Genomic DNA, 27,020 nt, shown 5'->3' with positions numbered 1-27,020 from the left:
AGCAGAGATCATACCACTGAATTCCAGCCTGGGTGACAAAGTGAAAACCTGTCTCAAAAATAATAATGATGATAATGATGATGATAAGAACTGCATGAAGGACAGCTCATTGTTCAAAAGATATGGTTGTCTACAAAAAAAGAAGTTGGGCCAGGCTCAACTTTTTTTATTTTTATTATATAATACCTCTCAAATGTTACAGAACTCCTATTAGTAAAGCCCAATAAATAATATGACCTTGAAAAATAAATTCAGTATAATAAATTAATCAATATGGTTGGCCTTCCACATCTGTGGGTTTGACATCTGTAAATTCAACAAACCTCAAATCAAAAATGTTCACAAAACAAAAAACCAGATGACTGCATCTGTAACATAGATTGATACTTTTTTTCTTGTCATTATTCCCTAAACAATACAGTATTAACAACTATTTACCTAGTATTAGGGATTAGCATTATAATCTAGAGATGATTTAAAGTATACAAGAGAATGTATGTATATTATATACAAATACTACACCATTTTATATAAGGGACTTGAGCATCCACAAATTTTGGTATCCTGATGGGAGGTGGGGGGATGTCCTGGAAACAATCCGCCATGGATACGGAGGGACAACTACACTGTCTTCTATGATTTTCACATATATGTTTTCATTTTTTTTGAGATGGGAGTCTCACTCTGTCACCCAGGCTGGAGTGCATGGCATAATCTAGGCTCACTGAAACCTCTGCTGCCCAGATTCAAGTGATTCTCCAGCCTCAGCCGCCCAAGTAGCTGGGATTACAGGCATGCGCCACCACACATGGTGAATTTTTCTATTTTTTTAGTAGAGACGGGGTTTCGCCATGTTGGCCAGGCTAGTCTCAATCTCCGACCTCAAGTGATCCACCTACCATGGCTTCCCAAAGTGCTGGGATTACAGGTGTGAGCCACCACACCCAGCCTTTGCACTGTTTTTTAATGGTTATCTTATTACCTTTTTTTTTTTTTCTGAAGTGATTTTACCTTTATTTCCTTCACTTTAAGCCAATCATGAAATTTCAGTGATTTGTGGGGTGGGGACAGAAGGAAGGCAGTGTCAAAAATCACTGGGGCTGTGACCCAGTTGGCCCATGGAAGTGCAGGTAGGATGGGCCCTCACTGGGGCAGCTGGAGGAGCATGGACTGCCCCGCTGGTAGGTAGGTGATGTTCTGAGAGCCTGAGAGCTGGTATACGATATCCTCTACAGCTTCCAGCTTGCGCAGCTCAGTCAGGCCGTCCCCTTCGGTGGCCAGTGAGTTGGCACTCAGCTACCTTGGAGTTGCTTTCAGCAGAGATGATAGCCACCCTTTTCAGCTGCTCAGCCTTTTCCACCACAAATCTGGCCCTCTCTGCTTCCTGCTGAGCCACCTGTTTGGCTTCACCGCTTCTGTGAACTCCTTCCCAAAGTTCAGATGTGTCAAGGACACATCGTCCAGGATGAGCCCAAAGGTGGCTGCTCGCTCTGTGAGGTTGTCGCTCACCTGCCTGGTCATGGCAGCTCTTCTCTGGGTGATTAGTTCTCCAGCATCAAAGTGAGCCACCACTGACTTGAGGATCTCGGTCGTGATGGACGGCAGCAAACGCTCACCATAGTCCTCTCTGATGCTGGTGAAGATGCAAGGAAGCTGGCTAGCAACAGGCCCAAAAAGAATGCGCAGTGTGGCCGAGAACGGCAGTCAAAGATAATTGGTTTCTGTATCCATAGGATGAGAAAGTGAGTCCCTTCCCCTACCACAATGTCCTGTACTCCTCAGAATCGGTCAGAGATGACAGCTCTGTGCCCAGCATCCACATTATATAAGGCAGAGTTCACCACACCTCTGCAACAGCTAAGGCCAGGCCAAACTTGCCAATGGACTCAAAAGCTTTGGCAGCCATGTTTTCTTCTGCTGTACTCTCATACCTGCTTCTAACTCTGACCTCCACATGAATTCACTATCTTCTTTAAAAAACAAAAAGTCTAACTCATATATCCCCTCCCAACAGGATATCAAAATTCCCAATCGCTTAAGTCCCTTATATAAAATGGTGTAGTATTTGTATATAACCTATGCACATCTGTCCATATACTTTAAATCATCTCTAGATCATCTATAGCACCTAATACGGTATAAATGCTATGTAAATAGTTGTTATACTGTATTTTTCATTTATATCATTTTTATTGTTGTATTATGATTTTTTTTTCACAAATATTTTCCATTTGTGGTTGGTTGAACCCACAGATGCAAAACCCACAGATATGGAGGGGAAACTGTATACGGTGTATTTAGAAATATGTGCTAGAACTACTAAAAGAAGTAGCTGCAGGAATAATTGTTTCTGTGTCTGATGTTAAGGGGGCTTAGATTTTGGGGCAGTGAACTATCATTTTTATTATAAACCTTCAGAGCTGTTTAACTTTTTTCTTTTTGAGACAAGAGTCTCACTCTGTTGCCCAGACTGGAGTGCAATGGTGCAATCATAGCTCATTGCAAACTCGGCCTCCCGGGTTCAAGTGATTCTCCTGCCTCGGCCTCTTGAATAGCTAGGACTACAGGCATATGCCACCACGCCTGGCTAATTTTTGTAAAGACAAGATTTCACTATGTTGCCCAGGCTGGTCACGAACTCTTGACCTCAAGTGATCTGCCTACCTCAGCCTCCCAAAGTTCTGGGATTACAGGCCATGAGCCACGGCACCCAGCTGTGAACTGTTTAACTTTTTAAAGTATAAATACGCATTACATTAATTTTTAAGTCAGAGAACTACATTTGGAGATTTCTTCTAAAAATCTTTGTGCCAGGCCAGGCGCAGTGGCTCACGCCTGTAATCCCAGCACTTTGGGATGCCGAGGTGGGTGGATCATGTGGTCAGGAGTTCGAGACCAGCCTGGCCAAGATGTTGAAACCCCGTCTCTACTAAAAATACAAAAATTAGCCAGGCGTGATAGCATGCGCCTTACTTAGGAGGCTGAGGCAAGAGAACTGCTTCAACCTGGGAGGTGGAAGTTGCAGTGAGCAGAGATCACGCCATTGCACTCCAGCCTGGGTGACAGTGTGAGACTCCATCTCAAAATATATAAATAAATAAATAAAAGTCTTTGTGCCAATAATCATAAGGCACACGGTAACCTCCATTTTACACATACTTTTATTTATATACATTGTATGTATATATTAGTATCCTTATGTCTATATTACATGTAAATATATATGTATATTTTTGCAATGTAAATATATACATATAATATATAATATATATTTTATATATATAAACATATTTAAAATGTTCTCTTTTTTTACACGCTCTTTTCAGGCCATATAAAACATTTCTAAGCTGGCCAATGATTATGACTTAAACCCACTAAACAAATGCTAATTCTTAAGTTCATTGTCATAAGCCTTATGTTCAGCTTGGTTTTATTACTGGTTGTGGAACTACTTCTATGCCTTACACAATCATATAGCATGCTGTGCCTACCTAAGAATTGTTTACATTTATGTCCTACTTGTTGCAAAAAAGAAAAAAATCAAAATACCAAAACATCACGCTGCAAATACTTAGGAACTTCCCATGCAAGAAAAATATCTTGGTAAAATATCAGTAAAGTATAGAAAACTAGGAGATTTATCTAATTTTCTTAGAATCTATATCCTGCAGCTAAAAATAGAATCAAGTATATTACCATCAGAGGAATACCCAGTGAGGCCTCCAAAAATGACTAGCACATAGCTGACATCAAGCTCCCTCATGATCTCATAGGCTTTTTCCTCTGTGGACGCCATTGCCTGGAAAAACAAATGTACAATTTTCAGAGCACAATACCAAGTTATATGATCCCCTCATGCAGACATATTTCCCACTAGACCTTGCACACCAAACACTCAAAGATCCGTTTATCTTACCTGCCCTACTCGAGAAATGTGGGTATTATTCCATGTGTTATTGTCTACTAAAATTGTTCGGTTTGCCATAGCTGTAATCTGATAGCCATAATCCCACCAGGACATGACCTTCGCATCCTGAAAGTAGAATGGGAAATGGAAATAATAAGCTTCTCACTATCTCTAAAAATCAAATGCAATAGAGAAGGCATCTTTGGTCTGACAGAAGTGATGCCTGGCTAACTAATCTATTTCTTCACAAAGTAATGCAGGTCTAACCAGAAAACAAATTCTGGCACCTGGTCTTCCATTTATATACAATCATAAAATCTCAGCGCAAATAACAAAGCAACATTCCCAATACTTCATCCCAGATCATTTTATACAAACAAACATAGGGAGTGGGAGGTGTGGGAGACTGTGCAATAGAGCCACATCAATAGCCTAGTGTCATTTGACAATTTTCTTAAATAATCTTTAACAGAATCACAAAATACAGTTATTATTACAGAGTGGAAACTCAAATCACAGGATATGATAGACAAGAAATAAGAGACTCTAAAAAGTTTTGATTCCTAACAAATTGTCTTAGAAATGCTATTCCTAATAGTTATTGTAAAGGAAATCACTTCAGATTCTCAAAAGGTATAATTATAATATTAAAAACAGTTATCATAAAGTAATCACTTTACACAAGATTTATATTTTTCAATTTCAAGGCGGGTGGGTCACGAGGTCAAGAGATCAAGACCATCCAAAAAAAAAAAAAAAAAGATTTATATTTTTCTTCTTGCTTCAATTTTCTGATTTTTGTAAAGTGAACATGTATTTATCTATAACTTTTTTCTTCTTTTATAACTGGGATTTTCTACTTCATTTAAAAATCATCATAACAATAAAAGTATCCACACAATGTCTAGATAATTACTAGTAAGAGTAACTATAAAAGATCCCTTAATTAAATGGAGGTTCACCTTTAAGGCTCATTTAAGACTAGAGTTGCAAAGTTCCAATTTCACCAAGCTTTCCACCCATTTAAAAGCTATATGATTCACTATAACATCAAATGTCTCCCCCTTTGCCCCTAACCCACAATTCCCATTCCTCCCAAATCTTTACCTCTGGAGTATTGTGACGAAGCCAGTAATATGCTTCTCGGAAGTCATCAAAGATGATCCTACTGCCATCCCCACCACGGGCAGACAGCACAATGGACGGAGAAGAGTAGGCCTCACTGGTCACCCAGGTTGAATGAAAGGTGTAGGTGATGAGAAAGAAAGCCATGACCAGTATCATCCCACTTGCCACCTAAAAAGGGAAAAAGAATTAATTATGTAATTAACCAAACTAAATTTACACAACACAGGACAACTTCTTAGACACATTCAATAACATAGATAAGATTGATCAAAACAAGTCAGAGGATGTATGAGTTAATTCTGACCACCTATATGACAGTGCTCTACTTTAGTCCCCGCCCCAACACACACACACATACACACACACACAGAGTTGCCCAAATCTATTCTTAGCATCACTTAATTCTCACTTCATTCTTAATAGGGTAGGTAGAGTCCTGCTGCTTCTTGCTCTTCTTGTCTGGACGACTTATGTCCAGATTCTTCATGTATGTGGACAGCACCTGGGAGACTCCAATGCCAGAAAGAATGCACATAACAGGTGCCAACACTAGCATTAGACGCACCTAACAGAGACAGGAAGCATCATTAGTCTAATCAGTTCAACAAATTACAAATTTCAGCCTATTAGCAGATCAAGATATTAATTTAGGAGTTTTTGTCAAACATGACTTCCATGAAAAGTGAAAGAGAAAACACTTAAAACAGTTACAGTATAAGTATATATTTCTTAAACTGTTTCAATTACATGCATGTACATATGTATATGTGTCTTGAACAATAATATGATATAGTTTATTTCGTAACTGTGGTCTGAGATGAAAAAAGTATTAGAAACACTGTTTTACTACAATATACGAAATCCCTCCTCTCTTTTGACAATCAAGCACTGGGTAATACTCCCATGCCTTCAAGAAAAAATATCACCTCCCGTTTTAAGACACCCAGGGGCATATTTTCCAAAAGGACCTATTTTCCAACAAAGTGCAAAAGTGCTTTTATAATACAAAGTTATAAATTCAAGAAAGTTGGACCCCACAACCAGAATGTATGAGTGTCCCAAACATTCTGGGAAGGATCAACAACAGCAAGCAGCTTTACAACTCAGTCCCTCAAATGCTCAGAGAGAAGCATGAGCACAATCATCAGTACTTTCTGAATTCTGCCAGGCAGATAAAAAGCACCTCAGAAATACAGTGAAAACGTCTGCCAGACTGAGGGTATTCCTCACCATTACAGCTGAAAAGTACATGCTGGTCACACCATACATGATGATAAAAATCCGGGCATCAGACAGGTTGCTAAAGCAGTAATAGAGGCCAACTACAAAAGAGGGAAGGAGAAATAAGCAGCTGAGTCCTGTAGGTCGAAACCTACAAGGGAAAGTATCTTCATTATATAACTGGATGATTCCACACATTTAACCCAGCAATTCCACTTCCAGGAATTTATCCTAAAAAAAAATCATAGAAACATGCAAAGATGTTTACTATAGCACACTATAATAGCAAAAAACTCAGAAACAATCTAAATGTCCAATAACAAGGAGCTAAGTATAGTTTATTTATTTATTTATTTATTTATTTATTTATTTATTTATTTATTTTTGAGACAGAGTCTTGCTCTGTCGCCAGGCGCCAGGCTGGAGTCCAATGGCACGATCTCAGTTCACTGCAACCTCTGCCTCCTGAATTCAAGCAATCCTCCTGCCTCAGCCTCCCAAGTAGCTGGGACTACAGGCATGCGCCACCATGCCCAGCTAATTTTTCTATTTTAGTAGAGACAGGGTTTCACCATGTTGGCCAGGATGGTCTCAATCTCTTGACCTCATGATCCGCCTGCCTCAGCCTCCCAAAGTGCTGAGATTACAGGCATGAGCCATAGCATCCCGCCTAATTATAGTGTATTTATAAAATGGAATATATCGATTAAAATATTGCCACATGAGATTATGGACCATTTGCCTTCTTACACATCTCTGTACTTAAAAAAAAAAAGTGATATATTTTAAGTATTTCTATAAAATAATACTAAATAACAGAAAGTTAATTCTTTATGAAGTAAAAAAAAAAATCAAGGAAAAGAACTATGGTCTCATTCTTATTCAATAAATAATGATAAATATACATCAAAATGTTAACAGTGGCTAGAGATAGGTAGTGAGAACTCCAGAATATTTACCTGTTTTGAGATGGGGTCTTGCTGTATAACCAAGACTGGTCTCAAACTCCCAGGCTCAAGTAATCCTTTTACCCAAGCCTTCCAAGTAGCTGGGACTACAGGTGCACACTACCATGCCCAGCTTATTTATCTTACGTGTGTGTGTGTGTGTGCACGCGTGCGTGTGTGCATGCATGCGCACATTATGTGTTATTTTCTTTTAAGTAGAGACAGGGGTCTCACTATATTGCCCAGACTAATCTTGAACTCCTAGCCTCAAGCAATCCTCCCACCTCAGCCTCCCAAAGTACTGGGATTACTGATGTGAGCTACAACTCCACGCCTGTTTTAATTTTTTTAGACTTGGGTCTCACTATGTTCCCAGGATGACCTCAAAGTCCTGACCTCAAGCGATCTTCCCACCTCAGCCTCCTAAGTGGCTAGAATTATAGGCATGAGCCACTGTACTGGCATCTTTTTCTTTTTTACTCATTTATATATATTTATATATTTATATATATATATATATATATTTTTTTTTTTTTTTTTACAACACACAAATTACTTTTAAAATAAGAGAAAAGTAAAAGTTGGCCAGGCAAAGTGGCTCACAACTGTAATCCCAGCACTATGGAAGGCCAAGGCGAGCAGATGGCTTGAGCCCACAAGTTTGAGACCAGCCTGGACAACATGGTGAAATTCCATCTCTACAAAAAAAAAAAAAAAAAAAAATATTAGCTGGGCATGATGGCATGCACCTGTAGTCCCAGCTACTCAGGAGAGTGAAGTGGAAGGATGGCTTGAGCCCCAGAGGCAGAGGCTGCAGTAAGCGAAGATCGTACCACTGCACTCCAGCCTAGGCAATAGAGCAAGACTCTATCTCAAAAAAAAAAAAAGTAAAAGTTATTTTTTAAGAGAAAAAGACCACTGGTAAATTCTAAAACACATCTGGATTGGCCAGAAGATAGATTGATGAGGCTTTACAATTAGCAGTACTCATTATCAGACTTCAATACTGCCAAGAGGGGAAACAGGGGTAAAGGGCTGCCCTTTACCCCTGATTTGGAGCATGATAGAAATACTCAAAAAAAAACAAAAAAAAAAAATAAAGAAAAACACCTGAGTAAAAATTACAGTTAAATTTTAACTCATAACACAAATGACATAGGCTTTGAAACTGCCAGTATCTACAAATATTGAACTTCTGTTACTCTATTGCTTCATATGAGAAAATTTACTTAGCTATCCTCTGTATTACAAAATATAAACAGGCAAAGAAAAACAAAACATGAATGAGGGTAGCTTAGAAATCTGGAATCAAATGGTGATTCTTACAAACAAGGCCATTTCAGAACACAAGGCCACATACCTGGAAACATGAAGACGAGGAGCTGCAGGTCAAAATAGTATGAGGACCAGGTTGTGGGCTGATGCTCAGACACAGAAGCAATGATGGGGATGTTGTTCTTAGCATAAGAAGGATCCAGCAGTGAGTAGAAACGCCCCGTCCAGGGAGATATTTTTCCTGGCAGCAAAGAGGCAATAAACATTCCACACATACTCTTCAAACAAATATCTGATCCTAATTAATCAAAACTTCCCATTTTAGTAAGATTCTCAGTGACAGAGAAGGATTAGGTTTTTGCTTAATTGCCACCAATATTTAGAGAGTTTCATTCCTTTCTTTCTTCCAAACCTGAGAGTACTTTTGTCAGCACTGGCAACAGAATAAAGCCAGGCTGTGTATAAACTTGGAGAGAAGAATAGAGGCAGAAATGCTACCTGAAAGGGTTTTAGGCCAAATTTGGTCAAGCCAAGGCCAATTCTAGGGACTAAATCAACTATATCCTCAGGTCCTGCTCTGAATTAGTCAACAGATAGACTTGAGCAAAATCAAATTAATCTGTGAGAAACAAAATTAGGAAAAATGAAGAAGGAAAATGTGGCCTTTCAACCAACTAAACAGCCATGATTTAGTTTCCATGGGATTAGATGAGTGCCACCTTGGAAGGTACGGTAAGCAATATAATGACTTCTCCCACCTGACCAATAGAAAAGAAAAAAAAGAAAGGAAAAGGAGAAAGATTTGCAAGCTAAGATCTAGTTCTTTCACCAGGTGTGATTAAGAGCGACTCCAACAAGACATTCTCTTCGATGCTGAATCCAAACACTGGGCTGAAAAGTAGACTGAATGTAAAAATGTAGGATTGTATATGCTTCAAATGAAAACAGAAGTAAGAAAAGAAGAATCCTTTGTGGTCAAAAAAATACCATCTTTGGAGTTTATTCTATATCTGTACCTAAATGTATTTAATAATAAAAGCTGTGAGCCTGGCTGGGCATGGTGGATAACTCCTGTAATCCTAGCACTTTGGGAGGCCAAGGTGGGCAGATCACCTGAGGTCAGGAGTTCGAGACCAGTCTGACCAACATGGAGAAACCCTGTCTACTAAAAATACAAAATTAGCCAGGCATGGGCTGAGATTGTGCCGTTGCACTCCAGCCTGGGCAACAAGAGCGAAACTCAACCTCAAAAACAAAAAAGCTGTGAGCCTTCCCTACCTGTAAGCATGAGGAGAGTTCCCACAGTGAGAAGGACAAAGCCTACGAGAGAGATGACGCTCCGGAAAAGAACTTCAAATTGTTGTGGATTCAACTTGCTGCGCAGGTAATCCACAAAGGCATGGATCTGGCAGAGACCAAAGACTCCAAAGGCTGCCATGTGCTCTGATGAAAGGACAGGCTGTAGGTAAAAGGATATGTATGTTAATATTTAAAAAAAAAAATTGAGTAAGTCCAGCCCAGGCCTGCATTATCCTTATCTAGTTCAAACCAAACGGGTCAAATGAGTTCTGAGGCCCCAAAGGAACCAGGGCAAATCTAGGGAAGGGTTTAATTCAACCAGTCATATTTTCTAAAGTATTTGGAGCCCCCTAAGGCATAAGATACACTATCATTATCACATCTCTGGCTTTTGTTCAGGTTATTTACTCAGCGTAGACTGTAATTTTCCCCCAATTCCCATCCACTAAAATTCTCATCATTCAAGGTTCAACTCAAATATCATCTCTTCCTAATAATCTGCCAAACTGAAATCAATCACTCCTATGTTCCATATCACATTAGTATCTTCTAGCATTTAATCATTCTTTGCCTTAGAGCAGTGATTCTCAAATGCTAGTGGGCATTGTAATAACTAAGGGGGTAGGAGTGTTAAAATGCAAATTGCTGAGCCCCACCTTGAGTTTCTGATTCAGTAGGTCCGTGTTGGGGCTCTAGAATTTGCATTTATTTCTAACAAGTTCCTAGATGCTGCTGTTGATAATGATACAAGAGCCACACTTCCAGAACTGTAGCCTATCGAATGTAGACAGCTGCCTGTATTTCTTTCCCCGCATCAAGACCAAGACTTCCTTAAAAACCATGACCATATTTTTATTCTTTTTACATTTTCAAGTGATTAGCAAACTGCATATACAAATGCTTTTCAACTTATGATTGGATTATATCTCAATAAACCCATTATAAGTTGAAAATATCCTAAGTAGAAAATGCATTTAATATGCCTAGCCTACGGAACACCATAGCTTAGCATAGAGTATCTTAAACATGCTGAGAACATTTAACATTCGCCTACAGTTGGGCAAAATCATCTAATACAAAGCCTATTTTATCCTAAGCATTGAATATCTCATGTAATTTATTGACTACTGTTTTGAAAGTGAAAAACGGAACGGTTATATACGTACTGGAAGTACAGTTTCTACTGAATGTGTATCACTGTCACACCATTCTAAAGCCAAAAAATCCTAAGTCAACACTTCCTAAGTTGGGGCCAACCCGCGGTAGGTGATCAGTAAATTAATACTTGTTGGCCAGGCACGGTGGCTCATGCCTGTAATCCCAGCACTTTGGGAGGTCGAGGCAGGCAAATCATCTGAGGTTGGGAGTTCAAGACCAGCCTGACCCACATAGAGAAACCCTGTCTCTACTAAAAATACAAAAAATTAGCTGGCATAGTGGCGCATGCCTGTAATCCCAGCTACTCGGGAGGCTGAGGCAGGAGAATCACTTGAACCCAGAGGCGGAGGTTGTGGTGAGCCAAGATCACACCATTGCACTCCAGCCTGGGAAACGAGCAAAACTCCATCTCAAAAAAAAAAAAAAGAAAAAGAAAAAGGAATTACTTGTTGACTTCTAAATAAGGTTTGTACTTTAATAATTTCACAAGAAAAATCAAACACACCACGTTATTCTCTAACTCTTGTCTGTTAACCCTACATAGCAATGTTGTTAAAGGTTTGTGCTTTACTTCCTGAAGGACTTACAATTAGATGCCATTAAGATCAGGATCCTCTGCTACTACACGGAGCCATCTACATTAAAAGGACTGGAAACTTTAACTATGATCACTTATCTAAACTCAGCTCAACTAAATTTTCCTCCCCTTCCCACAAACTTAAAGCCAAAGTAAGAACTATGAAATTCAAACTGCAAGAAGCAAATGCTAACACACCACAGGACACAAACTTTAATGACCAATAATTAACACAAGTAGTTCAATATAAAAGCTGTGAATATGGCGAAGCTCAGTGGCTCACGCCTGTAATCCCAACACTTTGGGAGGCCAAGGTAGGCGGCTCACCTGAGGTCAGGAGTTTGAGACCAGCCTGGCCAACACGGTGAAACTCCGTCTCTACTAAAAATGCAAAAATTAGCTGGGTGTGGTGGCAGGTAACTGTAATCCCAGCTCCTCAGGAGGATGAGGCAGAAGAATCACTTGAACCTGGGAAGTGGAGGCTGCAGTGAGCCGAGATCACACCATTGCACTCCAGCCTGGGGGACAAGAGTGAGACTTCATCTCGAAACAAAACAAAACAAAAGCTGTGATTAAGTTGTATTGTTCTTAACAGAATCCAAGATAAATCAGTCTAGTTGGGGCTGCACAGAAAAAGTAGAAGCTGAAAAACCTACTCACTCAAAGACTCACCTGGAAACCCACAAAGGAGATCTGCATAGAAAGTATAGTGCCCAGGCAGTAAACAGTACAGTAGGCCACGTAGATCCGGTGGGAGAAACGGCCTGTGAGCATGAGCACCAGGACATGGAGAGGAATCAAGTTGATCAGAAACACATAACCTCCCCATGACGAGACCTACGATAGAGCAGAAAAAAACAGTTCCTCTGAGCATGCCTCCTTAGACCACTATACCGTAGGATATCACCTGTGACTTTAAAGAACACCCTTTATAGTAACTGTAACTTTATTTATGCCAAATGGCTTAATAAATATTTTTTTTAAACAGGAAAATCAAGTTCTTACATGTACACGTTACACAAAATAAAACAAGTTTAAAAATAGAAAATCAAGTTCAAACTCAACACTGTAACTCAATCCCCTGCTCCCTTGTGGTTGCTGATGTCATGACCACATAATGAGAGAGACTTAAGCCTCAGAATTAATCTAAATACAATCACTGTAAGGTCATATAGAGGATTTAGGGATATGTGAACAAGTAGAAGCAATTAAGGAAGTCTACATATATACGTAAGTATGAACAGAAAAAATATACTGGAAAAGAAAAAAATTTAGGGGAACCTACCAGAAAAGAGAATCGAATAAAAAAAAAAAGAAAGAAAGTTGGTCAAATAATAAGTACCCATAGGAAATACAGTATTTAGAGAACTTTAAAAATTAAAAACATATAGAAAAATTTACCATGTAGAAATAAGCAAGGGCACACTTAGCTGCCCAACAGATAGAACCAGTCTTTACTGCCTTGATCCACATGTAGTAGGTGAGTAGCATGCAAAAGATGGCAATTCCTGCAGAAAGGACATACCAAGAATTCAATAAGAGGCCAGGCTAGTATAGTGATTAAGAATATTGTTCTGGAACAGACTGCCTGGATCTACTACCAGTAATAGTGTAATTTTAGGCAAATTATTTACCTCCTTTTGTTTCAGTTTCATGTAAAAAGAAGTAATAGTATCTACTTCGTAAAAGTGCTCTGAAGACAAATATAACTAATGCTTATAAAGCACTTAGGACAGTGCCTAGCATATAATAAACACTAAGTAAATATTGGCCATTATTATCATTCTTTCCAAGCACTAAACATCCTGCTAGGATAATCCTAAAGACATCATATACTACTATTCATCATCCTGCCTCTACGTCTTAACATAGCTAATACTCATGCTCCAATTGCCTCTTTCCTTGATATCTGCCTAATGAAGTTTCAACTTTAGGACCCAGCTGAACCTTAACCACTTCCAAAAAGCGTTCCTTGATTCCCGAATTTGCTTTTGGTTTTGTTTTTCTAAACAGGGTCTTGCTCTATTGGCAGGCTGAAGTGCAGTGGTGATCACAGCTTGCTGCAGCCTCAACCTCCCAGGCTCAAGCAATCCTCCCACTTCAGTCCTCTGGGTAGCTGGGACTACAGGCACATACTACCATGCCCAGCTAATTTTTGTATTTCTTGTAGAGACAGGGTTGCCCAGGGTGGTCTCAAACTCCTGAGCTCAAATGATCCACACACCTCAGCCTCCCAAAGTACTGGATTATAAAGCATGAGCCACTGAGCTCAGCCCCAAATCTGAATTAATATCTCCATTCCAGAGTACATTCCTGAAGTACTCTGTCAAATTTCTATCATGGCGCACAGTGCTATCTACTGTCATTGAGTCATATTTATATGTCCATTTTAATCTTCCTTAATATATTATGGGCCAATATAACCTTATTCATTATTTATCTCTCTAATTTCTTATAATTATGCCAAAAAAATCTTATTATCTATCTTTCTAACACTCAATACTATGTTTTCCCAATAACATTCATTAAGTGTATGTTGAATTGAAAACAAGTCAATAAGTCATTAAAATTTTAAGGACATTTATTCGCTTTATCTAGAAAAATAAAGCAAATGATTATGTTAAAACAACAGTTAACTATTTTATGAGTACAGAGAGGAACCAAAGATTTGTAAAGGACGATGGGAAGAGAATATGAACTTGTCCAAGATCCCTTCCTGCCCATTTCTAATCTTCTAACCCAGATACCATTTTTATTAGTGCTAAGCCACAGATTGCACTTTATGAAGCTCTGATGGATAATGAGGTGAGAAGATCATTTTTAGCATTTTAAAAGTCTCACCTTCATTATCATAGGAGCCAGCCACAGATCGGGAAATATATCCAGGAACTACAGCAATCATGGCAGCAGCAAGAAGCCCAGCCCCTGCATCCTGTAAGAAAAAAAGGGCATTAAGACATTAACACCAATGCAGCTCTGAGAAAGAATAGAGGATCCACTAGTCCATTCTGTTTATAATGGGCCCAGAAAACAGTCCCACAATTTCCAAGGTAGATGTGAGATGTCGGAAATGGTAGGAATGCCAGGATGCAGTGGCTCACGCCTGTAATACCAGCACTTTGGGAGGCTGAAGCGGGCTGATCACCTGAGGTCGGGAGTTCGAGACCAATCTGATCAACATGGAGAAACCCCATCTCTGCTAAAAATATAAAAATTAGCCAGGTGTGGTGGCGCATGCCTGTAATCCCAGCTACTTGGGAGGCTGAGGCAGGAGAATCACTTGAACTCGGGAGGCAGAGGTTGCAGTGAACCAAGATCATGCCATTGCACTGCAGCCTGGGCAAGAAGAGTGAAACTTCATCTCAAAAAAAAAGAAGAAAAAAGAAATGCTCACAGCACAAGAAAGCTAAAAACTTCATGACCAATTCCCTATGACACTAAACCTGACACTGAGAACACATATGCTGAGGACAGACAAATCAAGTGAGATGTCAAACATCAATACTGCCCCGGAATGGGCTGTTTGGCTACCAATCTCGTCAAGCTTGTAAGTCTCTACTTCTAACAACATCTGCACATCACTGCAACATAGGTCACATCTCTACAACTCATGCAAGGACAATCAAAGGAAGAAAAATTATTTCAGTTAAAAAGCCAACAAAATTAAGTGATAATGTGCCTAAACCAAAGATGCCAATAAAGCTTAAGTATCACCAGGCACCCTTTGACCTCAGAAGAAAGGAGCAACAGATGTAAGCCACATTCCAAAAAGCAAAGACTTGTCTGTTGAAAAGAGTCAAATTTGGGAAAGGGCAGCAAGGAGAAGGATGAAAAGTTTTCCAAACTAAATTCAGGCTTCCCAAACCCCCTACTGGTTTATCACCTCTCAGGTATCTCTCTAACACCACAGCACAAACTAAGAATAGCACCCAGGGAGCCAAGGTCAGCAATGCTGAAACATGGAAAAAGAGAGTCAGCATTATGGAGTCTACTATGTAAGCCAAATGGCTTAAGAATTTTAAGATAATTTTTTTTAATCAACAAATAATTTCTGAGTGCATTCCTGGTAGGAAAAACTAACCATTTTGGGAAGTTTCATGTATGTAGTTTTTGTTCCTCTCTTTTACACTGTGAGAACTTCAACCAAACATTTTGATTTTCCATTTTAAATGTTTTTTTCCTTTACGTAGCAATTTACATTTCACTTCCAACTATTCCCTCATAAGGATAAACAGTTACTAATGATAAAAAATCACATATTCCAGCCGGGCGTGGTGGCTCAGGTCTGTAATCCCAGCTCTTTGGGAGGCCAAGGCAGGTAGATCACCTGAAGTTCAAGATCAGCCTGGTCAACATAGTGAAACCCCATCTCTACTAAAAATAAAAAAAATTAGCTGGGCGTGGGAGTGCAGGTGCCCATAATCCCAGCTACTTGGGAGGCTGAGGCAGGAGAATCGCTTGAACCCGGGAGGCAGAGGTTGCAGTGAGCTGAGATCACACTGTTGCACTCCAGCCTGGGCAACAAGAGCAAGATTCCATCTCAAAAAAAAAAAAAAAAAAAAAGGGAAAAGGGAAAAGGCTAGGCATGGTGGCTCACTCATGTAATCCTAGCACTTTGGAAGGCTGAGACAGGTGGATCACCTGAGGTCAGGAGTTCAAGACCAGCCTGACCAACATGGAGAAACCCTGCCTCTACTAAAAATGCAAAATTAGCCAGGTGTGGTGGCACATGCCTGTAGTCCCAGCTACTCAGGAGGCTGAGGCAAGAGAATCACTTGAATCCAGGAGGCAGAGGTTGTGGTGAGCCAAGATCACGCCATTGCACTCCAGCCTGGGCAAGAAGAGCAAAACGCTGTCTCAAAAAAAACACATACACAAATATTTCAGAAAGGGGTTGGAATGAACCCAATTAATTCAGCCCAGTAAAAGTTGTCTTTATCCTCTGGCTCCCTACCTTTCTAAGGCTCTGTCCCCCACCCTCCAGCATCTATTCAAAGGCTCAATAACATTCATTCCCAAGCCTCCTGTCACCCCAAATCCTTCACCTTGAGCTCTTTGGTAAGGTGGTACGTGACGATGGTGGTGAAGGAGGAGAAGAGAGGGGCCAGGAACACACAGACATTCCGAATGTCGATGGTGATGTGGAAAAAATGGAGTACATGGTAGATTGCAGCAGAGGTGATCATTAAACCTGTAACAGGAAGAAGAAACTCCATTAGGTTGTCTTACCAGAATGTAAGGGAAAAAGAAAGGGAAAGTCCCAGCATCAATAAAGTGACTATGTAAGTCTTGACAAATCACCAGAAATACTAATATAGCAACTGCAGTAAGCCTATAAATTTCTCTCCTAAGGATTCAATCAGAAGTCTAGAATGTATAAAAATCGCCCATCTCTACACTCCTACAAATGTACTCGTATCTAAGTAAGATGCACTTTTAGGAATCTGTAATCAAAATGAAATCACAAGTGACACAAGACAAACCTGTTAGAAATAAAAGAAACTGTTCTCTAGCATACAAATATTTGCTTTAAAAAAAAAAAAAATCTGGTCTCCTCACCTGGGTAAATTGTTCCTCCAATGATTCGTCCCAAAGGGTACCAAGCCCGGTCATCAAACCAGTTATGGAATTTATAAAACCCCTCCTCAGCCAGGAACCTGGTAGTCCGATAATTAAAGTACCTATAGCAAGAAAGAAACTTTGTTGTGAATTTATGGTGAATTTTGCTCCTCAGGATACACCATTGAGAAACTCAGCACTACTCAATGAAAAATCAGTTTAGCATCAAAAATTATGCCATGGAATCATTTTCACAACCAGAAGTCTGTTTATTTCTAGCTCCATACTTGTCTCAACTAACGCATTGTTTCTCTCATGAGGAAATGAAACTGGAGCCTAACATTATAACAAAGTAATCAAATGGGATATTTCATCAAGCTGACATGTGGTAGCCATTAGGACCAGTCAGAGAATTCAAGCACCCTGAAGACAAAGCCACTGAGATGTAGGCACCGACAGATTTTGGCTTTCAAGTGACAGGAACATATTTTTAAAAATTTATACTGCACACAAAGACACACCGATAATTTCCAGTGATAAGCATCTTTAAAGATGTTGGTACACACCATCATATGTAGGATGAAAAATTTTTAACCTACTCCATAACACAAATTCCTTAATCAGTGTTTAAACTTTTAACAAGGTTTACTCATGCAGTTATGTAAAATGCTTCTTATGTCACCTATATAGTAGCATAAAAATATAGATTACAGCTGGGCAGAGTAGCTCATGCATGTAAGCCCAGTACTTTGGGAGGCTGAAGTGGGAGGATCACTTAAGCCCAGGAGTTCAAGACTAGCCTGAGCAACATAGTAAGACCCCATCTCTACAGAAAAATTTTAAAAAATTAGCCAGGTATGGTGGCACACACCTATAGTCCCAGCTACTCAGGAGGCTGAAGTGGCAAGACTGCTTGAGCCCAGGAGGTCAAGGCTGCAGTGAGCCATGATCGCAACACTGTACTCCAGACTGGACAACAGAGCAAGACCCTGTCTCAAAAAAATAGATAGATAGACAGACAGACAGATGGATAGATAGATACACAGACAACATGAAAAGTATTTGATAAAAAATGCTTAAGAGCTATAAATGGAAAGACAGTTCTTTAGGCCCAAAATATGTAAGCCCTTCTCTTAAGTTTCTCATTTAAAAAGAAATAAGGCTGGGTAAGGTAGCTAACACCTGTAATCCCAGTACTTTGGTAGGCCAAGGCAGGTGGATCACTTGAGCTCAAGAGTTTAAGACCAGCCTGGGCAACACAGCAAGACCCTGTCTCTAAAAAAATACAAAAATTAGCAGGACTTAGTGGCACACACCTGTAGTCCCAGCTACTTGGGAGGTTGAAAGAAGAAGACAACCTGAGCCCAAGGAGGTTGAAGCTTCAGTGAGCCCTGATCATGCCACTGCACTCCAGTCTGGTGATAGAGCAAGACCCTATCTCAAAACCAAAAATTAATAATAATAATAAATAAAAATAAACAAGAGGCTGGTGCAGTAGTTCATGCCTGTTATCCCAGCACTTTGGGAGGCTGAGGTGGATAGATCGCTTGAGCACAGGAGTTTGAGACCAGCCTGGGAACATGGTAAGACCCAATCTATAAAAAAAATACAGAAATTAGCCGGACGTGGTAGTAGGTGCCTACAGTCCGAGCTACTTGGGGGGCTGAGGCGGGAGGATTGCTTGAGCCCAGGAGGTTGAGGCTGCATGTGCCATAATTGAGCCACTGAACTTCAGCATGGGCAACGTAGCAAGACCCTGTCTCAAAAAAAAAAAAAAAAAAAAAAAAACGGCAGACAGACAAAAATAAAATAAACAAAAAGAGCCTCAAACTAGAGATAGGTTAATTACTACAGATAATCATGACTAACCATCCTCTCTGCCCACCTTTCTAACCCTATTTCCTCCTTGGTTAGTCAAGTTTTGAAAGCTGAAGTAAACAGAAGCAACAGATGGCAGAAATCTCTATCTTTCTGTTTGTCACTAATATTATTTTGGTGACTGTCAGAAACAGAAGAGACGAGGGTTGCAGGCATCAATATGTGTGAGAATTGTGTCCTTTACCTACCAGTAGGAGAGGTAGAGTGAGAGAGAGGAAGTATAAGTTAGTAGAAATAGGTCTGGGCTGGGTTCACCACTCTGGGCATCAGTTTACTCCTCTGCAAAAGGAAGTGTCAAGTCCTTTATGGTCCCTAAAGCTCTTGACAACAAAACAGATGCTCTTGCTTTCCCTGATTATCTATCATTATTTGCTCATCCAGAGGGTCTGAGAAAGAAGTCTAACAGATTGGGATCAAGAAACAAAAGGAGGTCAGGCATGGAGGCTCACGCCTATAATCCCAGTACTTTGTGAGGCCAGGGAGGGAAGATTGTTTGAGCTCAGGAGTTTGATACCAGCCTGTGCAACATGGTGAGACTCTATCTCTACAAAAAATTTTTTAAAAATTAGCCAGGCATGGTGGCATATGCCTGTGGTCCCAGCTACTTGGGAAGCTGAGGTGGGAGGATCACTTGGGCCCCAGAGGTCAAGGCTGCAGTAAGCCACAATCATGCCACTGCACTTCAGCTTGGGTGACAGTCAGACCCAATCCCAAACAAAAAAAGAAAAAATAAAAGGATAGGTTTCCTCATTCATGAGAAAAAGTATAAACTGATTTGAGAGGCCCCAAATAGAATACTTGTAATGCCTCCAAAATACTTTCAAATATCTACACAAAATTAAAAATTTGCAGGCATTTTGAATCAATACTCCACAAGCTTGAATATACTGTGTTTAAGATGTCAATAATATTTCAAGAGCCAATGATTTTGGTCCTCCAAGTTTGTTATAAGCCTTAACTTTAGGCAATATAACAAAGTGACTCCAATCTCTGGAGTCAGACAAATGTATATTTAAATCTTGGTTCCTCCATGTACTGAATATGTAACCTTAGATAACCATTACCAGCCTAAGTCTCCTTATTTCTTTTTTTGGGACAGAGTCTTGCTCTGTCACCCAGGCTGGAGTGCAGTGGTGTAATCTCGGCTCACTGCAACCTCCACCTCCCAGGTTCAAGCGATTCTCCTGCTTCAGCCTCCCAAATAGCTGGGATTACAGGCACATGCCACCACACTCAGCAAATTTTTGTATTTTTAGAAGAGACGGGGCTTCACTATGTTGGCCAGGCTGGCCTTGAACTCCTGACCTCGTGATCTGCCTGCCTTGGCTTCCCATGGTGCTGGGTTACAGGCGTGAGCCACTATGCCCCACTGAGTCTCGTCATTGCTAAGAAGGGAATAAGAGTACCTACATCTCAAAGGGTTGCTAAAAGGATTTAGAGATAGTCTGTAAATTAGTGCTTGGAACAAAATGAATGCTTAGTAAATGGTAGTTATTAATACCACTAAGGACTTCCATTATATCTTTTTCATCTGATGAACAAAACTCCCAATCAAACTGATAACTCTGAGCTTTTGGCATTGCCCTAGAATTTAACTAAGAAGCCCAACTTCTATCACAAAAACTGCTAAACAAACAAAAAATGTCATGAATCTCAAATCCATGATTTGAGGAATATACACCAGGACCCTTTCCTTTAATCTGCAAACTTTTACCAAACTGAGCAGCCAGAATTCTCTTAGCCTATCCAGATCTTAAATGATAGGGAGACATACTAGCAATGCATCTCACATTTGTTGAGGTTGAGATTTACTTGGTCAATTCCAACACATGCTTTTTTTTTTCTATAGAGATGGGGTCTCACCACATTGCCCAGACTGGTCTCAAATTCCTGAGCTCAAGTGATTCCCCCAACCTTGGCCTCCCAAAGTGCTGGAATTACAGGTATGAGCCACCGTGCCTGGCCTCCAACACATATATTTTAAAAGGAGATAATTGTCTTCTTTGGAAGAGTTTAAGGTTTTTTCCCCCCTTAAATGTACTGAAAGCACATCTCTATCACTAATAGCTGACTGAAATTTTAATTCAAAACCCGTGAACCTGAATGCTTCCCAAAGAAAATAATACCAGATAAAGCAAAGGTACTCACGGATCAAACTCATGAATAACACTTTCAAATCTCAAGACAGCAAAGAGACGAGTGGAGAAAGCTGCAAAAAACCAGAGAATTAATATTTTATTGGTATTGTGCCATGGAAGAGCAGCAGATAGAGTATTATAATGAAGACAGTATTATGCAGTAGAGAGATCACAGAAAATATAAAATAATCCCTGAATAAAGTCTTTATCCATCTCTTCCCACATATAAGAAACAAAAAAAGTTTACTTTCCCCTGATAATGGCATCTACATTTTCCACTTTCACAGGTCACAGTTAACTAATTATAAAAGCCTGTAACATTACATTCACCTACCAAACTCAACTTACATGGTCATCTTTTACATACGTTGACTCCCCCACCATACACACACAACAAACCTTAACCTTGGAGCAAAGAGGTATGGCAAGCAAGTCCTATACCTAGGACTCATGAAGAGCCAGAAAATCTAAAAAACAGAGTAACCACTCAAGAGACTTTCAAAAATACTAAAGGAGGCACCTAAACTGAAGAGAATTATCTTTTACAAAAATCAGTTATCCAAGGGTCCGCAATATCTCTTCCAGCCCTATGAGAAAACAGAATTGGCACAGCATGTTTCCCTTTCTTTCACAGACGATCATAGCCCTGATCTTTTTTTTTTTGAGAGAGAGCCGCAATCTGTCACCCATGATGTAGTGCAGTGGTGCAGTCTCTGCTCACTGCAACCTCTGCCTCCCAGGTTCAAGTGATTCTCGTGCCTCAGCCACCCAAGTAGCTGGGGTTATGGGCATCCACCACCACACCCAACTAATTTTTGTATTTTTCCAGGGTATCACCATGTTGGCCAGGTTGGTCTGTGACTCCCAGCCTCAAGTGATCTACCCACCCCAGGGTCCCAAAGTGCTGGGATTACAGGAGTGAGCCACTGTGCCTGGCCATAGCCCTGACTTTTATATTCCTTTTACTTTATTTTGCCTTCATAAAATTATACTGATGAGGAATGGAAAAACATAACAATCTGCTAAAAAGAACAAGGCATTTTAAGATAGCCATTTTCAATGTTTTTCTAGACTTTCTCCTTTCTATCCCCAAAGAAAGAGAGATTTATGTGCACACTCACATAATACAGCAGCCATTGACAGAATGAGAAGCTTCAGAAGTGTGTCCTGCTTCTCATAGGACAATCGCAAAAATCCAAGCTTAGTCATCTTGACATGAATGGGTGGCAACAGACGACAATCAGCTAAAATGAAAAAGTCAAGACCACAGGATATTGAACACCTTCAATTTACTTCATTAACTTTCATATTTTATGACGAAAGGGAAACATAAAGGACATAGAAGCTAGCAAAAACACCAGAAAGGGTCAAGGCTAATGCTAATATCCAACTCTGGCTTAAAGTTTTATCAACCTGTAAGGAATTAGGCAAAAGTCAAGTCTATGTGTCAAGTCTAAAATGGAGTGGTCAGAATAAACCACTCATAATTCTATTTCCCAATCTTTCACAGCTAACAAGTACATAAGCACTATTAGCAACAGAATAGTACAACAAGGAAGAGATGAAAATATAAATAGAAATGATTGGAAATACTGAAAAATAATAAAATGGAGAAAGAGAGCACTCAGGAAAAGGCAGGATTCTATGGGGATGGGGGAAGCAGGAAATGAACACTAAGACCAGATGTGAAAGCCCCAGCACTTTGGGAGGCCAAGGAGGGAGGATTGCTTGAAGCCAGGAGTTCAAGACCAATCTGAGCGACAGGGCGAAAACCCACCTCCACAAAAAATTGTTTAAAATTATGCAGGCTTGGTGGCTTGTACCTGCAGTCCCAGCTACTCAGGAGGCTGAGGCAGGAGTTGGAGGCTGCAGTGGGCTATGATCACACCACTGCACTTCAGCCTAGGCAACAGAGCCAGAATTCATCTCTTTAAAAAAGGAGGGGGTGGGGGGGAAGAAGGGAAAGCAATAAGGAAAAATAGAAGTCACCACTGGAATCAGCACAATATCCTGCCCTAAATTTAAACTTCAACTGAATGGCTATAAACTTTTTTCTTTTCCAAATCCCAATTGGGCTGTCAGGTCAACTGAGAGCATGACTGATAACTAATGAAGGAAAAATCATTCACTCAAGAAGAGGAGGTACATACACACAGATCCACTGTGCTCTCAATCGCATATATCACACTAACTACTGCTCAGATCTAAATCCGCTTTCAATCACCTGTCCCAAGGCATCTCTGTAACTGACAATGCTGATTTAAGAGACTGATTCAATTAGACAGTTTGATGGCACCAGATGATAATCTAGAGGGAAAGAAAATGAATTTTTCCTACTGAAGCAGAAGAATGGGGGAAAAAAAGTAGATTAGAATGTTCAGGGACACTATCTGTAGGCAGTACAAAATGGAAATCACATGATGGTTAAGAATTATTCATATAGCACTAATCTACCATAGGTTATTCCTGAATAAGACAGTACTACCACCTTCTTAAATCATCATTCAAGAATTTTTTTGCTTTATTCTTTTTGACACATAATTGTGCATATTTATGGAGTAGAATGTGACATTTTGGTACATGTATATCATGTATGATAATCAGGTCACGATAATTAGTAGATTCATCACCTCAAACACTTATTGTTTTGTTGTCTTAGGAATATTCAAAATCCACTCTTCCAGTTATCTGAAAATATATAATAAATTGTGTATTTTTGTTGTTAATTATACTCCTAATCATAGTTATCCTATAGAACACTAGAATTTATTCCTCCTATCTAGTTGTACTTGTGTATCTCTTAACAAACCTTTGTCTATCCTCTCCCACGAATCTTTTCCCCAGTATTATTGGAATAAAGGAGAAAAAAAATATAAAAACAAAACCAAAAACACTGGACCAGGTGGAAGGCATAAATAATGCAAGCCCCAACACTGAAAAGTCAAGTATGTTCTCCATAATTAACTGTCCCAGAAGAGCAGATTTAGAAATGTGTTTAAGTATAGTCCCAAAGGGAAACATTGTTTTGCAATCAAAAACGGGAGGTCAACAATTCAGCCATATCTCTCAGGGTTTGCAGCTGTTTTCTGGAATGCCTGAAATAGGAACAAACTTGACACCAATGTGTCGATATGAGCCACACACCAAAATGAGACTGCTAAGATCTCTACTTGAAAACTGAGTAAAGTAGCTGGTCATTTCGGGCAGGACCGTAAGGGAGATCTCATTTCGTGCTCTTTGGTCACTTTGGCACAGCGCCAAAACAAATAAGAGCAAAGACACCTTTCTTAAAACACTTACCATCTCCGTTCCTCTTCAACTGTGCCCTGCAAGCTGGGGCATCTCCTGCCACCGTAGCTCTAGTTTCCCAGACTGCAATTTCCCCAGCCACGTTTTCCTACACACGTTTCCATACTCTCTCACAATGCTTTACTATCCTCTCCCTCCCGCTCTCTCTAGCGGATCCCACCTCCCTCTTCTTCCCACCCTCAAAGAACTGAATCCCTCTGATACCCACCAGCGCGGGGCCCTCATCACCCCAGCATTCTACGCGCCTTCCCCTCCAGAACTAGTCCCGGGACCCAGTCTTTCCCACGCTCTGTCCCCAAGATCCACCTTACTCTCCCTCACCAAACCTTCACATCCTTCCATGCAGGAAGCCCCCACACCACACACCACGCCCCACGCCCCACGCCGCACGCCCCCTCCTCTGCAAGGCCCTAAGCTCTGCTCTCCACCCTCATTTAGAGTTTTGCTTCCTGCACTTCGTTCAGTCCCACCAACGCCATGGACTGCACCTGCTACTGATTTTCAAGTTAGGTTCTACGGCTTTCTCACCTGGACGGCTTTACTAAGCGATCCGCTGGGCTCCCTCGGCCATCCGTTCAGCGACGCACCCAACCCTGGCAGCAAACGGATCCGCCTCCCGGACCGCCTCCCCGTTGGCTGGCTCCCGGCCAATACGACGCTTCGGGAGAGCGATAGGATCGCGGAACTGTCTGTCAAAGGAGGAGGCGTAAACCAAGCAGTAAATCCAGTTGTTAATTGGTCATTACAGCTATCATTTAGCATTCTAGAGGCGGGTCTGTGTGCTCCTGCCGGGCTATCATAGGCCGGCGCATCGGAGTCAGGAGCGCGGAAAGAACATGGCCCCAAGCAGTTTGGTTGAGGGCCGAGGAGTGACGTGTCGGTCGGCGGAACCACGGGGAGTCGCGGTGGAAAGGCGTAGGCCGCTGACTCCCGTCACGTGACAAGAAGCGGAAACTACACCGAAATATGCCCACTCTACAAGTTCCAGAAAGTGGAAATGCGGAGCTGCTGGTTTCCGTGTTTTTTAAGTTAGAAATTGTTACCTAATACAAGGTGAAAGGAGAGGAGGGAAGTATTTTCTGCCTACTTATTCTCAATTTAAACTCAAACGCTTCCTGGTCCAGACCTTTCCGTCTTTTGCAGGATGTGCTTGATAATTATATAAGCTCAAGAGCTTTTATTGTTGTTTGGTAACTGCGATGCACCTGGGAACCTTGACAGAGTTACAGGGCATGGCCCTTTCTTCAGCCCCTGGCTTTGTGAAAGAGCGTGCCTAGGCCTAAAGGGGTTACCGGGGCTCAGCTGGAAGCATCTCCACTGCTAGCTGAGACAGCCACCGCCGCGGAGGCACAGCCCTCCCAAACAGCAGGCGGGCTTCCTCGGGGGACCAGTAGGCAGCCTGGCCATGCCTTAGCAGCCCTTTGTAAGATTCTGCCAGAGAGCCGCTCTCCCTATCCTAACATGCCTCTCTTCTCCCGCACCCTACGGCCCCCCGCCCCTAATAGCGTTGCAGAGGGCAAAGAAGGGGACGAGGTTTCAGCAGCAATTCCATCATCTCAGACTCGCAACGTACACACATACATCCTCATGCACTTCCACTCCCTGCGCGCCTCGGTGAGCCAAGGCTACACCAGAGAGTGGGAACGTCCCGCAGCTCTTCGAACTTGTTGCCACTGCCACTCCCACAGCTTCCTATTTATTCTCCCACGAAGGGAACCCACCGTTTATTGAAATGTCATTATTTAAACCAGTGCTTCAGAAACACATGTACTTTTTTCAAATATTACATGACCAGGCTCCCCTCAGGACGTTATACTTCAATAGATCTGCTTTTTTGTTTTGTTTTTAATAGTAAGTGTCGCAAAAGGAAACAAGCTGAGCCTGAAGGAATTACAGAACTTGAAGTAAATGCTTCTTCGAAACAAGAGTTTTTTCCTCTTAAAAAAAAAAAAAAAAAAAAGGCGGGATGGGGGGGCGGGATTAAAATTAGAAAGACTGTGTTAAAGTTTTTTTTCTTTTTTCTTTTTTTTGGGGGGGCACTACCTTAAAATACTGAGGCCAGGCATGGTGGCTCAAGCCTGTAATCCCAACACTTTGGGAGGCCGAGGCAGGTAGGTCACCTGAGGTCAGGAGTTTAAGAACAGCCTGGCCAACATGGTGAAACCATGTCTCTACTAAAAATACAAAAATTAGCTAGGCATGGTGGCGGGCGCTTGTAATCCCAGCTACTCGGGAGGCTGAGGCAGGAGAATCGCTTGAACCCGGGAGGCGGAGGTTGCAGTGAACCAAGATCGTGCTATTGCACTACAGCCTGGGTGACAGAGACTCGGTCTCAAAAAAAAAAAAAAAAAAAAAAGTATTAAAAAGTATTAAACATGTTTCTTAAAGAGAATACATTTAAGCTTCCAAGTGATGAAATTAAGTCAACCTTTTTAGAAGTCAAAATGATGTGTGAGCAAAGTTTGAAAATCAAAGCTTATTTTTAGCATGGGTCTTTGATACCAGTCCATGGGGAAAGGCTTATTTATGAATAAAATCAAAGGAAAACAAACTCATTGGAAAATCATTATAATTATTATAAACAAACCTTGAGAGCCAGGTGTGGTGGCTCAGGATTGTAATCT

At 40.8% G+C, this 27,020-nt stretch overlaps 1 protein-coding gene and 1 pseudogene across 3 annotated transcripts in view; both read right to left on the bottom strand.

Moving 5' to 3' along the window:
- STT3A (STT3 oligosaccharyltransferase complex catalytic subunit A) overlaps positions 1 to 24,997 on the bottom strand; it is a 29,245-nt gene extending 4,248 nt beyond the window's left edge. Inside the window, exons 1-15 of one of the 3 annotated variants that reach the window (XM_002754561.7) lie at positions 24,925 to 24,997; positions 22,209 to 22,331; positions 21,098 to 21,158; positions 17,072 to 17,193; positions 16,558 to 16,703; positions 14,354 to 14,444; positions 12,914 to 13,020; positions 12,185 to 12,349; positions 9,757 to 9,937; positions 8,564 to 8,719; positions 6,266 to 6,357; positions 5,445 to 5,600; positions 5,015 to 5,203; positions 3,917 to 4,033; positions 3,697 to 3,799 (exon numbers count right to left, since the gene is read on the bottom strand). In XM_002754561.7, coding sequence (XP_002754607.1) covers positions 3,697 to 3,799; positions 3,917 to 4,033; positions 5,015 to 5,203; positions 5,445 to 5,600; positions 6,266 to 6,357; positions 8,564 to 8,719; positions 9,757 to 9,937; positions 12,185 to 12,349; positions 12,914 to 13,020; positions 14,354 to 14,444; positions 16,558 to 16,703; positions 17,072 to 17,193; positions 21,098 to 21,158; positions 22,209 to 22,296 — 1,774 coding nt within the window. In that variant the 5' untranslated portion in view covers positions 22,297 to 22,331; positions 24,925 to 24,997. Of the gene's footprint in view, positions 1 to 3,696; positions 3,800 to 3,916; positions 4,034 to 5,014; positions 5,204 to 5,444; positions 5,601 to 6,265; positions 6,358 to 8,563; positions 8,720 to 9,756; positions 9,938 to 12,184; positions 12,350 to 12,913; positions 13,021 to 14,353; positions 14,445 to 16,557; positions 16,704 to 17,071; positions 17,194 to 21,097; positions 21,159 to 22,208; positions 22,332 to 24,387; positions 24,766 to 24,924 lie in introns of those variants that run through there. The other 2 variants (XM_078339776.1, XM_035265004.3) reach the window with 2 other exon arrangements.
- LOC144578060 (prohibitin 1 pseudogene) lies at positions 1,017 to 2,038 on the bottom strand (annotated as a pseudogene).
- Positions 24,998 to 27,020: the final 2,023 nt, after the last annotated feature.

This window comes from Callithrix jacchus, chromosome 10 (genome assembly GCF_049354715.1).
Source record: "Callithrix jacchus isolate 240 chromosome 10, calJac240_pri, whole genome shotgun sequence".
NCBI classification, from domain to species: domain Eukaryota; kingdom Metazoa; phylum Chordata; class Mammalia; order Primates; family Cebidae; genus Callithrix; species Callithrix jacchus.
The sequence above is the reverse complement of the archived record's forward strand: the minus strand, read 5'-3'. Positions and strand labels throughout refer to the sequence as shown.